We start from the raw sequence: 16,046 nt of genomic DNA on the forward strand, positions 1-16,046 counted from the left end.
GGGACAGCGCGCTATTTTGACTTTGGGCTTCCCGAGCGGAGGAAGCGGGTTGATCGGCCCGGCAACGGGATCCGGGCTCGGGAAAAAGAGAGATTGCAAAGGGAAAATATACCTAATAAGGCAGGGGTCTTCAAACTTGGCCCTTTTATGACTTGTGGACTTCAACTCCCAGAATTCCTCAGCCAGCAAAGCTGGCTGAGGAATTCTGGGAGTTGAAGTCCACAAGTCATAAAAGGGCCAAGTTTGAAGACACCTGTAATAAGGCGATGAGGCTGCAGCTGAAAGGAAGCCCGCCAAAGGCCCAGGGTTTATCCTCCAACTTCAGTTCCCATCACTCCCATCCAGCACGTGAGCTGGGAGCCCCCAGTGAAGGCAGGTGGGCCGAACCCGCTTGGGTAAAAGCCAGGACGTTCGCCCGTCGCACTGATGGAAGATTTCTGCCTTTTTTTTTAATATTTCCCAAAATATTCCTTTCTCTGGATTTTCCCCACAGCATCACTCGAAGCTCAAGCGAGCCTGGCATTTCTGCCCCGAAACTCCATCCTTGATGTTTAGGCTAGCAGGGACTCATGGGATTTGTCGTCCAACGTACCCGGAAGCCCTCGTGCTCCGGGAACCTCATCCCTGAAATTTGTTGCAGCAGCTTCTACTTAGACCAGGGGTAGGCAAGCTTGGCTCTTTTATGACTCGTGGACTTCAACTCCCAGAATCCCTGAGCCAGCATGGCTGGCTCAGGAATTCTGGGAGTTGAAGTCCACGAGTCATAAAAGAGCCAAGCTTGCCTACCCCTGACTTAGACTGATCGCTTTACCCGTCCCCCAAACTCCACTGAGCCACACCGAGCAAAATTGGAAACCAAAGGGGAAAAAAAACATCTTTGGAGCGTTTCGATATATTGGGGGGGGGTGGGTGAAATCCGTTCCTTCCCCCGCATTTCGCATAAACCGCCTGGCCCTTCCCGGCCCTGCTGCAGGCGACATACTCCAAACCTCATCGTCCCCACCCCACAGCAGCGGAGGGGACGATGGGAGAGGCGGTGCCGCCTTTGCCCAGGGCGCTGGGCTCCAGGTAAAGCGGGGCGGGAGGGGGCTTGTGCGCCCCCCCCCCGCAATCTGGCCTGCAAAGAGCCCGGCTCTCCGGCCCTCCTTCCGGCGGGCGCCCGGTTGCCGAAGAAGGCGAGAGCCCCCCCCCCCCCGCTCAACGGCGGGCGGCGCGTCTCCAGGCGGGCCCGGAAGCTCGGCGGGCCGGGGTGGCGCCGCCGAGAGCGCGGGCTTGCGCAAGCCGAGCGGCCTCGGCGGGCTCATCCGGGCTTTGCGCGTGCCTCTGCGGCGCTTCTCGGCGCGGCGATGCCCTGCGGGGGACGCTGAGCTGGACAGCCGGGCCGGGCGGACCTTCCCACGGGATGGCGATGGCGGAGGCGGCGCAAGAGGCTTCCGAGAGGTGCGTCTTGGCCGGGCGGGGGCGGGTGGGGCGCCTGTCCTCGACCCGGACGCCCGGATTCTGCCCGCTCCCCATCGGGCCCGGCCTGGTAGCCTCCCCGGCCCGGGACCCGCGTCTTCCCAGCCTGGCTGAACCGGGGCTGGCCGACTTTGGCGCAGCCAAACCGGGTCTATGTAGGACGGTGTGTGTGTGTAGAAGGCTGATTGAGGCCTGTCCTGCCTCCAAAGAGCCCCAAACAGACGACGGCCTCTTGTAGGTGCCCGGCACGCAGCCCTTTCGCCCTACAAACGGGGCTCCAGACCGGTTTCTGGCCAAGCGTCTCCCGTACGCACGTGCGCCTTCCGAGTCAGCCTTGACTCGCGGGGACGGTTGGAGGAGTCCCTGCAGCTTTTCTTGGCAAGAATGTGGAGGGGATTTGCCCTGCCAGCTTTCAGAGAAGGGCTGGTGCAAGGTCACCCAGCTGGGGCAGGACTAGATTTCAGGGCTCCCGGCTGGTTTTCTTGATGACCCACTGGGTCAAACTGGATCTGCCCTACTTTCTGTTTCTGTTTAATGCTGATCACTGAGCTGTGTAGTTCTCTCACTTGAGCAACCACCGCTTGGAGGCAAAAGAAAAGGATGGAGAGGGTTTTGGGGTTTACTCCAGTTATGGTATGCAGATGACTATGGAGATTTATCAATCAAGTCATGGTTGTCCCAAAGGTGCTTTTTCCAAAAGGCAACTGGACTTTCTTGGGGTTTTTTCCTTTGAAAACATTTGGCTTCTCATCCAAGAACATTCTTCAGTCCTGAATGCCGGCAGGTTATTCCCAGGGGAAGGGCGTTCTCTGTGGGTGCGCCTGCCCTATGGAACCAACTACCCACAGAACTCAGGACTGCCCCCGACCTTCGCTCATTTCGCCGGGACCTGAAAACTTGGCTCTTCGATCTGTTTGGTCCAGACTGTGGGGTTGTTAATTTAACTGGGTTTTAGATTTACTCTTGGGGCTTGAATTTAATTTAATTGTTTTAATTGTTTTTAATTTTTTGTATTCATGGTTTTAACTGCCCTGTAAACCGCCCTGAGTCCTACGGGAATAGGGCGGTATACAAATCCAATAAAATAAATAAATAAATAAAAATAGACTCAACTGAAGAAACTTCTTGGATGAGAAGCAAAATGGAGAAGTGGGGAAAAAAACAAGTTGCCTTTTGGGAAAAGCACTTTTGGGACACGTTATGCAGATGGATAAAGTGTTGTGTAGAGGGACAGTTGTGCCAATGGAATAGAGGGCCTAGGGATTACAAATCTTCTCCTGAGATTTAATATCTCGCCTCCTGCTTTGGGATAGTAATTTGGTTGTTCCCACTGTCACCACATATTTTCTGATTGTATCACGTTGGCACCATCCCAAAATATTTTTTAAAAAAATAATTTCGGAAGGTTTAGTAGGAGATAAGGAATTCTGGGAGTTGAAATCCACACATCTTAAATGTGTACATTTGAGAAACACTAGGTCCTTCCACACCCTGCCAATCTCACAGATAAACAAAATCAGACTGTTAGGAAAATATAACTATAGACAAATATTTCTCACTTTAAATATCTAAGCATATAAATATTCACTACTAGAGGGGAATAAATGCGACTTGGTTTAAAAATATGCAAGAGAAATTGTAATTCTCCAAGCAGACTGCAAGATTAGGCTAGTATGGTACAATAGTGAGTTCTGCATGATTTCAGGAGAGATTCCCAAAGCATAAGAGAATGTCTTAAGTAAGACGAACATTTTTAGCTTGAAGAAAGTGTAAAAAGATGATAAACTTGATTTCATATCTAATATATACAACTCCAAAAACAATGAGGTTTTCCTAGATCCACACCAAAAATAAACAAATCTCACACAACTTCCTGCCTAAATCTTGTTTATATTGAAAATAAATTACTCTTAAATCATTTTTTAAAATGATTTGATTTCTGAAACTTCCAGATGTATCAGAAGATTTGCAGATATATTAAACCCAAAATCATCATTTTTTTCCAGCTTCTGTCCTCCAACTTTTCATGTTCTCTCTTAAGGTTTAAATTCTCCATATCTAACAAGGAAGAAGCTGGGTTTATCTGTCTTTGTGTACATAAATCAATCAGAATAGAGCTGGAAGGGGCCTTGGAGGTCTTCTAGTCCAACCCCCTGCTCAAGCAGGAAACCCTATACCATTTCAGACAAGTGGTTGTCCAGTCTCTTTTTGAAAGCCTCCAGTGATGGAATACCCACAACTTCTGGAGGCAAGCCGTTCCACTGGTTAATTGTTCTCACTGTCATGGAATTTCTCCTTAGTTCTAGCTTGGATCTCTCCATGATTAGTCTCCATCCCTTGGTTCTTGTCTTGCCCTCTGGTGCTTTGGAAAATAAGTTGACCCCCTCCTCTTTGTGGCAGCCCCTCAAATACTGGAACCCTGCTATCATGTCACACCTTCTTTTCTCTAGACTAGCCATAGCCAATTCTTGCAACCGTTCTTCATAAATTTTAGTCTCCTTTCATCATCTTAGTTGCCCTTTGCACTTTTTCCAAAGTCTCAACATCTTTTTTATAATGTGACCATAACTGGATGCTGTATTCCAGGTGTGGCCTTACTAAGGCTTTACAAAGCGGTACGAATATGATAGAATAGACGTTATAAAGTGGTACTAATTCATGACAGAGAGCACCTGCTCAAGGAAATGTGCATTGGGATTGTCTGATTCTGCTGACAAGCAAAGATTTCCATTCACAGTGTTGTGGTATTCTTACCTTTTGACACTGTCCAGTGGTCAAAACAGGTTTCCAGATTTTAAGAAAACCAATCAACCTTTCAGGATCTTTTAGGATAGGAAGGTACATTCCTTCTGGTTGTGCTTGACTTTGGAAACAAAAGTGGTTTACCTTCTTCTGGGATTTGTGTGTTATTTACTTACTACGTTGACTATGTTATGGGTGGTTTTTCAGTTTTCCAGTCCGCCTCCAACTTTGATGCTTAGGAAAACACTGTGCATAGAAGGGAGTGCAGTCTCCTGTTTTTCGATCTGCTTTCAATTTCTCTTCAAAATTGCTGTTGTTATCTTGGATGTACTGCAGGTAGTCCTCGACTTAACAACAGTTCCCCTTAGTGACCATTCAGAGTTATAAGGACACCGAAAAAAGTTACTTATCACTGTTCTTCACACTTGCGACCGTTGCAGCATCCCCATGGCCATGTGGTCAAAATTTGGACGCTCAGCAACTGACTCATATTTATGACGGTTGTAGTGTCTTGAAGTCATGTGATCATATTTTGTAACCTGAGAAGCAAAGTCAGTGGGGAAGCCAGATTCACTTAACAGCCGTGTTACTAACTTAACTGCTGCAGTGATTCACTTAACAATGGTGGTAAGGAAGATTGTAAAATGGGGCAAAACTCACTTAACAAATATTTTGCTTAGCAACAGAAATTTGGGGTTCAATTCTGGTCGTAAGTCGAGGGTTACCTGTATTATTTTATATAGCTGAAAGGAAAACTAGGATTTTGCTTGTACAACATAGTGACTTTGTTCAGACAACACATTTAAGCTGGTTATTGAATTCCTCAGTTTTCTGGTTCATGCAGTATATTAACTCATGAATTAACCAAAGACTTTTGGTTTGCAGATCATACCAAGATACAAAAACTAACCATTGCATGGTATACAAATTGAATAAATAATGAAATGAATGTTGTGAAAGTATTACTGCTAGTCTTGACATGCAATAATATGCAATGAGATATGTGAACCTCAGCTAATCGTATGTGGCTATTTCACACAAATTTAGTCTGTTTTTCCTCCACATTATTTGTCTTTAAAATGAAAGAGCCATCTTAGGCTCACCGGGAATATTATAGAAGTGTTTTCTGTTTTCCTTTTTCAAATTAAAACGTTTTGCTTGCTTCTAGTATATATTTTCCTTTAATAGTGAGGATTTCTTCTTATGTGCATGGTAGTGTAAAAGAAATTAGTACATTTTTAATAAAAAAGCATTTCCTTGACCTTCAACTCTGCAGCTCTGCTAAAGAATCATACTTGGTTGAAGCCTCCCCAGTCCATGAAAAAGCTAGATAAAGATCTTTATTGCACAGTAGAAAGAAGCCAGTAAATCAGATCTTTTCCTCTATCAGCATGAATGCATGTCTCCTGGGGAATTCTGGGAGTTGAAGTCCATACTGTACATCTTAAAATGGCTGAGCTTGAGAAACACTGGTGTAACCTTTTTTTTTCCTGCAAAGCTGGATAACTGTTGGTTGTTGACATTCATAACTGACATCTCTGTGCTGAAAATTTCTGCCTCTCAATTCCCACGATTCTTGGCATTTCTTCCATTTTGCCACCCCCCGCCGTGGGGGTACGGAGCCAATTAGATGGTACCGCCCCAGACGCCTAATGGATCCTGATAGATTCCAAGCGGCGCTGGGGTCCCCACCTGCCTCCATTACTCACAACTCGGCGGATGCCTTAGTGGAAGCCTGGGAAAGGGCAGCCACTGAGGCACTTGACCAGGTTGTACCCTTGCGGCCCCTGACCCGGTGCAGATCCCAGCGAGCTCCATGGTTCTCCGCGGAGCTCCGGGAGATGAAGCGTCGGAAACGGGGCCTAGAGAGCTGCTGGAGGTCCAGCCGATCTGAACCCGACCGATTGCAGTTAAGAACCTACATTAGGTCTTATCTCGCTGCGATGAGGGAGGCGAGGTGTAATTACTTCTCCACCCTCATCGCGTCCGCAGATAATCGCCCGGCCGCCTTGTTTAGGGTGACTCGCTCCCTTCTTAATCAGGAGGTGAGGGAGGATCCCTTGCAGGGTCGTGCCGAGGAGTTTAGTCAACATCTGTCGGATAAAATCGCTCGGATTCGGACCGGTTTGGACTCCAGCTGGGCAGAGTCTGGCGATCAGGACACGGGCGGTCCTGTCAATGTTATCTGGGAGGAGTTTGATTCTGTGACCCCTGATGAAGTGGACAGGATTATGGGGAAGCTGAGTTCCACCACATGTTTATTGGATCCGTGCCCTTCTTGGCTGGTTTATGCAGCTAGGGAGAGGACACGAGGCTGGCTCCAGGCGGTTATATCTGCTTCTTTGAGCGAGGGTTATTTCCCCACCGTCTTGAAGGAGGCGGTGGTGAGACCTCTCCTCAAGAAGCCTGCCTTGGACCCAGCTGTATTGAACAACTTTCGTCCAGTCTCCAACCTTCGCTTTCTTGCGAAGGTTGTTGAGAGTGTGGTGGCGCATCAGCTCCCTCTGGTCCTGGATGAAGCGGATTATCTGGACCCTTACCAATCGGGTTTCAGGCCCGGGCACAGCACGGAGACGGCATTGGTCGCTCTGGTGAATGATCTCTGGAGGGCTCGGGATAGGGGATATTCCTCTGTCCTAGTCCTATTAGACCTCTCGGCGGCTTTCGATACCATCGACCATGGTATCCTGCTGCGGCGTCTCAGGGGATTGGGAGTGGGAGGCACGGTTTTTCAGTGGTTCTCCTCCTATCTCCTGGGACGCTCGCAGTCGGTGTTGGCAGGGGGGCAGAGGTCGACCCCTAGGACTCTCGCTTGTGGAGTTCCTCAGGGGTCGGTCCTCTCGCCTCTCCTGTTCAACATCTATATGAAACCCCTGGGTGAGATCATTCGTGGTTTTGGAGTTGGGTATCATCAATATGCTGATGATACCCAACTTTTTATTTCGACCCCAAACCACCCCAGTGATGCCCTCGCTGTGATGTCCCGTTGCCTGGAGGCGGTTCGGGTCTGGATGGGGAGGAACAGACTTCAACTCAACCCTGACAAGACTGAGTGGCTGTACATTCCGGCTTCCCGGGACACCTGGGATGTTCCATCTCTTTCTATAGGGGGTGAGCTTTTACCCCCTGTGGATAGGGCTCGCAACTTGGGAGTCCTCCTAGATTCACGACTCACTTTGGAGGATCATATAGTGGCCGTGACTAGGGGGGCTTTTGCCCAGGTTCGCCTGGTGCGCCAGTTGCGGCCCTATCTGGACCGGGAGGCCTTATGTACGGTCACTCACGCGCTCGTGACCTCTCGCCTAGACTACTGTAATGCTCTCTACATGGGGCTTCCCTTGAAGACTACTCGGAGGCTCCAACTGGTACAGAATGCGGCCGCGAGAGTTGTCTTGGGAGTTTCCCGGTACTCCCATGTTACACCTTTGCTCCGTGAGCTGCATTGGTTACCAGTTGTCTTCCGGGTAAGGTTCAAGGTTTTGGTTATGATCTTTAAGTCCCTACATGGCATGGGTCCGCGATACCTCGAGGACCACCTGCTGCCGGCGTCGACTCCCCTCCGCCCTGTGCGTGCCCACAGAGAGGGCCTCCTCAGGGTGCCTCCGGTCAAGGAATGTCGACTGGTGGCCCCCAGGGGGAGGGCCTTCTCTGTGGGTGCTCCGGCATTATGGAACCAACTGCCGGTTGAGCTCCGGACGGCATCAGACCTCCGATCCTTCCGTCGCGGGTTGAAGACCCATTTATTTGAACTAGCGGGTCTGGCCTGATGGGGGTATATGGGTTTTTATAGGCTTGTTATTTTTTATCATTCTTGTTTTAACTTGGGCATTGATTTAATTGTTTTTTAATTTTTGTATTGTTATTTATACATGCCCTGTGAACCGCCCTGAGTCCCTTTGGGAGAAGGGCGGTATAGAAATCTCAATAAATTAAATTAAATTAAATTCAGCTGAGAAAGCGTAATGGTGAAACACAAAGTTCCCGATTCAAATGTCATATTTGTTTGTAGTTGTTAAGGCTGTCTCTATCCTCTCAGTAACTACTCTGGCTCAATCTTCCTCTTATTATTATTAGATTGATATCCCCTCCTTTATACATGGTGAACATTCTTAACAGTCCTGCCTTCTCTTTTTCCCACAACATCCCTGCGAAGTGGGTTGGGCTGAGAGAAAGTGACAGGCCCACAGTCACCCTGCTGGCTTTCACGCCTAAGGTGGAATTAGAACTCACAGGTTTCTGGTGTCTTCACCACCAGACCAAATTGACTCTTGTTATTTGGGCTAATGCCTCCTAATTAGCAGTAGGCTAATGCCTCCTTAAGTAACACCAGCTGCCTGCAATTAGTGCAGGTTCGCATCCCACCAGGCTCAAGGTTGACTCAGCCTTCCATCCTTCCGAGGTAGGTAAAATGAGGACCCAGATTGTTGGGGGCAATAAGCTGACTTTGTAATAATGCTGCTTGGGGTGTCTGTGAAAGCCCTAATAAGCAGGCATATACATAGAATGAAGGCTACTGCTAAGCTTGTAAGCCACCCTGAGTCTTCGGAGAAGGGCAGGATATAAATGGAATTAAAATAAAAAAATAAATAAAATAAATTTGGGAACATAAAACCTTCCAATGTAAACATGGTTGAGATAGTACTTCAAACCATGAGGCCATGCGTGGCAAAACTGGGACATGCTGGGTGTGTCTCATTTCAAGTTCCTCCTGTGCCTAAGGTGTAGTTCCAAAGTTGTGAGACCAGCTTTGATATTAACATTGTTCAGCACTAGAGTTCAGACACATCATTATTACCGTGGGTTTGTTCAGAAATCTTTGCATCATTTCATTAATATGAGAAACTGGGTTCACTTCAGAAGCAGATTCCAGAGGCATACCCCACTGTTTGGGAGAGTACAAGTTGATCTCAGACCAGTTGGTCATTTAGACTGGGCACAGCACCATGTCCAAATCACAGTCTGTTTGGGTAATGAAACGTCTGCAAGAAAACAGGCAAGCTCAGAGAGCAGCAAGGACCCATCGTTTCGACCCTGAGCTACAGATATTCTTCTTTAAATGTTCTCTCTTTTTTCTGGACTTATAAAAGAGTCCCATAATATTTAGTGTAAGAGGAAGGACAAGTTAACATCCATCAAATTGAACCCAATTTTATTTTCTACAGCCACAGAAGTTAAGATCTGAAATAACAGATGTTGAAATTGCAACTGCCTAAATTTATTTCAATATACTGTAAAAGAAAAAAAAATCCTGGCTATAACATACAAAAATGGAAGGTTGCAGGTTGTTCATTTCTCAAGGGTTTGGAGAAGAAACTGGATAGCACTCTCAAGGATGATTTATAATTGGTTTTCCTGCACATTGGAAAACGTTGGAATAAGTGATCTTTGTAGGCCTTCCAGCTCCATGGTTTTTGCCCGGTCTCTGCCTTATTTTGGCAGTATAGCATATTATTGAAAAGCCAAAGATGTTCTGACCAAGAACTGTGCGTACTCTTTTCTACAAAGACCCTGCAAAGTCCAGCTGTCAAATCCTGTGCCGGACATTTGACAATTGAGGGATTTTTTTTTTCTGGAAGCAACAGTCATCAGGTGCCCAAAGTTAACCAGAACAGGGGGTGAAGAAAAAAAAAGCAAGCCTTTTACAGGATAGTTTCGGTGCCATACAGAACCTCATCTTACAGAGTTGGCCTCCTCCACCACTTCCCCCAAGATCTACATCCCTTCTTGGGGGGGGGGGAAGTCTCCTAACTATGTCTCCAATTATTTATCACAGGAAAATTTTGATCTTCCTGCTTGCTCTTTTGATTTAGCAGGACAAAGTGGAGGAGGGAATCACCCTTCAACGCTTCCTTTCTCTCTCTCTTTGTCTCCCAGGCATTGCTGGGTGTGTTTTGCTACTGAAGGCGATGACCGGTCGGCCGAGTGGGTTTGTCCTTGTCGTTGCAAAGGATCCACCAAGTGGATCCACCAGGCTTGCCTCCAACGATGGCTGGATGAGAAGCAAAAGGGCAACAGCATTGGAAGCGTGAGTTGTCCCCAGTGTGGAACTGAGTACTGCATCGTCTTTCCCAAAGTAGGTGAGTGTAGAGCTGGCCAGGAAAGGCCCAACCACTGCTGGATAAATGCCCCCTTTCACTGACATGGAATCAGGTGCTGAATAAACACTGCATTTCCTCCAGAGTCGTTGCAAACTCTGTCTTCTCCACCAGAATGGTGTAGCTTGCACAAAATAAGACACATTGGAGACTTCAAATGACTGTTATTGATGTTTCCAATAATGGATGATTCAAGATTTTTTTCCCCTCTTCCTTCCCTGGTCTAATACTGCTCAGGACCAATGAGACTTATACAGGTAGTCCTCAACTTACAAACATTCATTTAGTGACTGAAAATACAACGGCACTGAAAAAAAGTGACAAACGTCTGAATTTTGATCATGTGGCCACGGGAATGCTGCAGTGGTTGTAAGTGTGAGATACAAGTCACTTTTTCCAGTGCCGTTGTAACTTCAAACTTTTGTAAGTCTGTTTTCTGAATGTGGCACAGAAGCAGGGGCCCTGGGTTTTGACTCCTGGTTTAGGATTCTGTTCTATACAGCAGGGATCCCCAACCCCCGGGCTGCGGCCTGTCCAGAATCGGGCCGTGCAAGTGGCAGGCATGCGTGTTCTTGCAGCGTGAGTGGCGGGTACGTGTGCACGTACGTGCCCACCACTCATGTAAATTGAGCTGCGCGTACCTGAAACTCACATGGAACCATTTCCTCTTCTCCCGCCCCACACCGTCCGCAAAGCCGGAAAGATTGGGAGCCACTGCTATACAGATTGGCTTCTGGTCCACAAAGACCTCTTGTGATGCTTTGTCTTCTCTTTGCAGGACCCTTGGTCTATTTCCTGCAGCAAGTGGACCGGATTTTATCCAAAGTGAGCCCTTTTGCTGCTGCTGGCATTGTGGTGGGCACACTGTACTGGTCGGCAGTGACTTATGGAGCTGTGACTGTGATGCAGGTAAGACTTGATGTGGCAGCAGGAAAGGTTGCCCTTCCTTCCAAGACCCTCTGCAGAGACACCCCCCCATGACTACGTTAGTCTGCAAAACATGATGAAGTCCAGAGCCTTAGGCTGTTGGAGAATTGATATTCTCCATCAGGATTAATCTACTGGACAGGGGAGTCATGGATGGGTGGGGGCCAACATCTGTAAGGGAGCGGGACAAAGAGGCAGGCTTCAATCATAATACTGTGCCTGCTGCTTTCCCTATTTCCATTCACACACACATACTTGCCTCTGAAGCAGCCCTGGTGAAAACCAGGTAGAACTGGGTTTCTTTCACAATAGAAAAAAGACACAGACTAGAATAGAAAAAAAGATGGCAAAGAATGTGACTGGAGCTGTATATAGCAGTAGCTAGATTTAAATGGCACATTAACTATAGACCAAGGTGTCCAATCTTGGCCACTTTAAGACTTGTGGACTTCAATTCCCAGAATTCCCCTGCTGTAGAATCAGAGCTACTTTTGATCCCATCCTGTTGCACTATAGCTCAGAAACAGCAATCCAACAGAAATCACACATTGCATGTGTGTAACAGGCTGGCTTGAGAATAGGCTTAGCCTGAGGTGTAAAAGCATTGTGGTTTATCAGCCTTGATTGATCACTTAATGTTCCAAGTGAAGCAGACCATCATGGCTTGTTCATTCCAGGTCTAAAACAAACTGGCTTGCTATCATGAGGAATTCAGCTAAAGAGTTTTTCTGAGCATGCAAGGCCTCTTTGAAAGAAAACATTAGGCTGAAGGCATTCACCTGTTTTATTTCCTTAAAAAATGGGATGTGTCTCTTTTGTACATTCTTGGATATCAAGGGATGCTGCAACTTTGCTGTGCACTATATCAGTTTCTCACTTTTTAAAATTAAATTTTTAAAAAATCAAAAGTATCAGGTGTGGCCACAGACCCGTGAGAAGTAAGAAAAATGTCTGCTGGTATATTAGGAGCCACCCTCAACTTCCTATGTGTGCAGAAAGCTTCATTGACGTGTCTTTTTATTTTTATTTTTTTTATTTCCTATTTCCTAACCGCCCATCTCTCTCAAGTCAGTGGCTACCTTCATCTTTATTTACTTTACTTTTACATCCTGCCTTTCATTCAGGATCTTAAGCGTGGCATTCAAACGTCCCCATCCCCCATTTTTACAAGCAGCAACAACCCTGCAAGGTAGATTTGGGCAGAGAGAAACATACTATATACAACATATGTATAGACCCACACTTACATATACATAACAAATAAATATTAAATACTGTCCATCTTGAATATATAACGGAAGGAGGAAGCTTGAGGAGAACTATTTGTAGCTCAGGATTGAACTGTTGTTCCTTGGTGTTCTCTGAGTTTGTTGGTTTTCTTGCTGACATTCCATTACCCAACTAGGTAACATCATCAGTGCTAGAAGGGAGTGGGGTTTCTTCTTGATTCCTTAAATACTCCCACCAACATTGATAGCGCAAGCCACTGGTATATAAACAAGAGAACGAACCCCACTCTTGTTTTAGCACTGATGATGTTACCAAGTTGGGTACTGAAACGTTTGCAAGAAAACAAAAAACTCAGGGAGCGCCAAGAATCCCATATCTTCACCTCTGCTCACGCTGGCTCTCCTGTAAAAGATGGTTTTGAATTGTGTGTTAGCACAACTATGCCACCTTTCATTCAGGAGCTCAAGACAGCACGAAAAGCCATCTCCCATTTTTTCCCCACAATAACCCCCCAGCGAGCTAGGTTCGGCTGAGTGACAGTCACCTGCCCAGCATCACCCGGAGAGTTTCTTTGGCTGAGCTGAGACTAGAATCTCGGCCTCCCCAAGGCTTGCGCAACTCCTCATCCCTCACTCATCTGCACAGGTGGTCGGCCATAAGAAGGGCCTGGATGTGATGGAGCGAGCCGATCCCCTCTTCCTGCTCATGGGGCTGCCCACCATTCCAGTCATGCTGGTGCTGGGCAAGATGATCCGTTGGGAAGACTACGTGCTCCGAGTGTGGCGGAAGTATTCTAGCAAGCTCCAGCTCCTACATTCCTGGGTTCCAGGTTAGTGTGTTCTTCTTCTGGGCTCCTACTTTGAAGTGATAAGGACAAGGATTTTTTTTTTGTGGGGCGGGGTGGGATGGAGTTGATTTTCTTGCATTATGGGGGGCATCTGCAAGTGGGGAGGTGTCATAATCAAGGTGGCAGCAGAATAATCCTTGGCCTTGACTCATGAGAGCAGTGTTTCTCAACCTTGGCAACTTGAAGAATTGTGGACTTCAACTCCCACCACTTTAACAGAGCTTCAGCATGGGAGTTGAACAGACTGGGGAATTCTGGACGTTGAAGTCCACACATTTTCAAGACTGAGAAACATGGCAAGGAAGTTAAGTCAGTAGCGATGTGTACTGCATCCTTATCCACATTAGAGATGGTGCACCAGGGTTTTAAGTCCTGCAAAAGGAATAATTTTGCATCATTTTGGGGGGAGGGAGAAGCAGCTGTGCACCCAAGAAGCCTTGTCTAAGCAACCAACTTGAGTCTAATTCTACCTGGCGTGCTCCATGTATTTTTAAACATATCATTTTCACCTTAAGGACTAGAACCTTGGATTTTTGTTTTCAGTATGTGTGTTCAAGTGTGGATTTGTGTTTTGGAGGAATCCCATAAATGAGAACTGAGGTTGAATCTCTGGCCAATGTCCAAAAGAGAATCTTTTCTGTGTGTTGGTGTTTGGGTGGGCACCTGCTGCAGAGGAGAATAACAGGACCAGTTGTTGGCTCTAATTGCCATTGTAGACCACCTATTAAGGCTCTATAATGAAGCTAAGAGATCAGCAGTTCAGTCCCTGGAATCTGGGAATCCAGTCCCTTCAGAGTGGTCTATTCTCCTGTTTTCTCTCCTCAGGAACCAGTCGTCCAATCCCATCGATACCTCTGGCCGAGTCACGCTACCAGAGTGACCACCTTTCCATCTCACGCACCTTGTGTGGGGCCCTGGTGTTCCCAACTATTGCCAACCTTATGGGCCGGGTCACATTTCAGAGAGTCAATTCCAACCTCCAGCGTACCATCCTGGTGAGTCAGGAGATTTGCTGAAAGAAAGCCATTAGCAGCGATAAATGTTTGGGTTGCCTTCCACAGAACTGGTCCCAGTGCAGTCCAACTGCATTCAGTAAGGAATCGCTGTCGTTTGCTATTGAGCATCTCTCTCTTCCCCCTTCCCTTCCCTCCCCTCCCTCTCCCTGTCCCTCATAAACACACATACACAAACATTATAAGGTCAACTAAAATCTAGTCGTCTTTCAGCAGTCTCCATTGAAGAAACATAATGGGAATAACTTGAGGAAAACAAGAAAAAGCCATTACCAAGACAATGGTCAGATAAAAGAGGTCTGAATCTGGGCCAGAACTATAATCTGAGAAAGCATTCCAGATAAGACTCGCCCTAGTTCTCACAAAGATAAAGGGAGGGAGGAAGCGCATTTACACTTGCAAGATTGGGACCAACTCTTCAAGGTAAACCAGGTTAGGAAACTAAAGTCAAATAAATAGGCTAATGCTGTTTTTTATAATAGAACTATTGTAATAGAGTCTTGCAACTTGGAATACATTTCCCCCAACCTCCCTTTGTCTTAGTGAGAACTAGGGCAGGCCTGAGAGGCTTTCTCAGGTTACAGTTCTGGCTTAGACTCACATTTCCTTTATCTAATCATTGTCTGATAGTGACTGTTCCTCCTGAAATAATAGAAGGAACAAGAAAGCTTATTCCTTCTATCTGTTACATCACCACTTTGTTCATCCAGGCTTGGAGCTCAAATTAGGCTGTAGTATTCTTTAGAGTCGCAGCCCCCAATCTTTTTGATACCAGGGACCAGTTTTGGGGAAAGCAGTTTTTTTTTCCACGGACCAACGGCAGGAGGAATGGTTTCACAAAATACTATATCCCACACAAGCATAGATGAAGCTTTGCTCGCTTGTGTGGTGGGTTCCTAACATGCTGCAAATCAGTACTGGTCTGAAGACCAAGGATTGGGGACCCGTGCTTTACAGTGTTTCTGTTATTCTTGCAATCCTGATTTGATCGTTTTAAATTTAGCTAGCTGGGATTGTAAAGGTTGAAGATGACAATCTTGGAGGGCACCCAAACGAGGAAGGCCGATCCACCGCCTGCCATTTAATTCCTTTCCCTTCTCTTCTCTCTTGGTAGGGTGGCATTGCCTTCGTGGCCATCAAAGGAGCATTGAAAGTTTATTTCCGCCAACAACAGTACTTGATCCAAGCCAATCGCCGCATCCTCAACTTTGTAGAGAAAGAGGATGTGCAAAAGGACTTGGCTCAGCCCGAGGAAGACAGCGGTAGTGAAGTGGGGCTCAGCTAGGAAGAACAGCCTTGGCTTCTGCAGATCCTTCCATTCCCCCCAGAATAAGCGAATTCTTCTCTACGAGAGATTGTAGCTCATCCAGCGTCATTCTTGAAGCAAGTGCCTTTCGGGCAACCCAGATGTGGCTGCTGTGTGTTGTGGGGAGATGCTGACTTGGGTGAACCAAATCTCTGGAATCTTCTGTATCAGTAAACAATGCTCATTTCCAAGCCAGTTCCTTTTTTGTGTTCTGACCAGCTGGCCTTGCTCTGTCTTCTGTTTTCGCTCCGTCTGGTCTGAATCCTGCCTAGAATCTTTTCCCTCGATCACTTTAGAAATCATAATTTCAATAAATCAGCGATGCTCCCACTTCCCGCTAGGGGAATTCATAGTATGGCTTTTCTTGTCAAAGAAAGATGCTGGGTTGTAACATGTTCATATTTGGTAGGGAAAGAGGGGTGCCTGGG

General features: G+C 46.8%; 1 protein-coding gene across 1 annotated transcript; it reads left to right on the forward strand.

Annotated features, from left to right (window-relative positions):
* Positions 1–1,132: 1,132 nt before the first annotated feature.
* Positions 1,133–15,809, forward strand: LOC308671588 (E3 ubiquitin-protein ligase MARCHF5-like). The gene is made up of 6 exons (XM_081333880.1): positions 1,133–1,440; positions 10,075–10,277; positions 11,074–11,204; positions 13,098–13,281; positions 14,125–14,294; positions 15,427–15,809. The coding sequence occupies exons 1-6, from the start codon at positions 1,403–1,405 to the stop codon at positions 15,595–15,597; spliced, it is 897 nt and encodes a 298-aa protein (XP_081190006.1). The 5' UTR covers positions 1,133–1,402; the 3' UTR covers positions 15,598–15,809.
* Positions 15,810–16,046: the final 237 nt, after the last annotated feature.

This window comes from Vipera berus (assembly GCF_964194415.1).
Source record: "Vipera berus genome assembly, chromosome: 8".
Taxonomy (NCBI): domain Eukaryota; kingdom Metazoa; phylum Chordata; class Lepidosauria; order Squamata; family Viperidae; genus Vipera; species Vipera berus.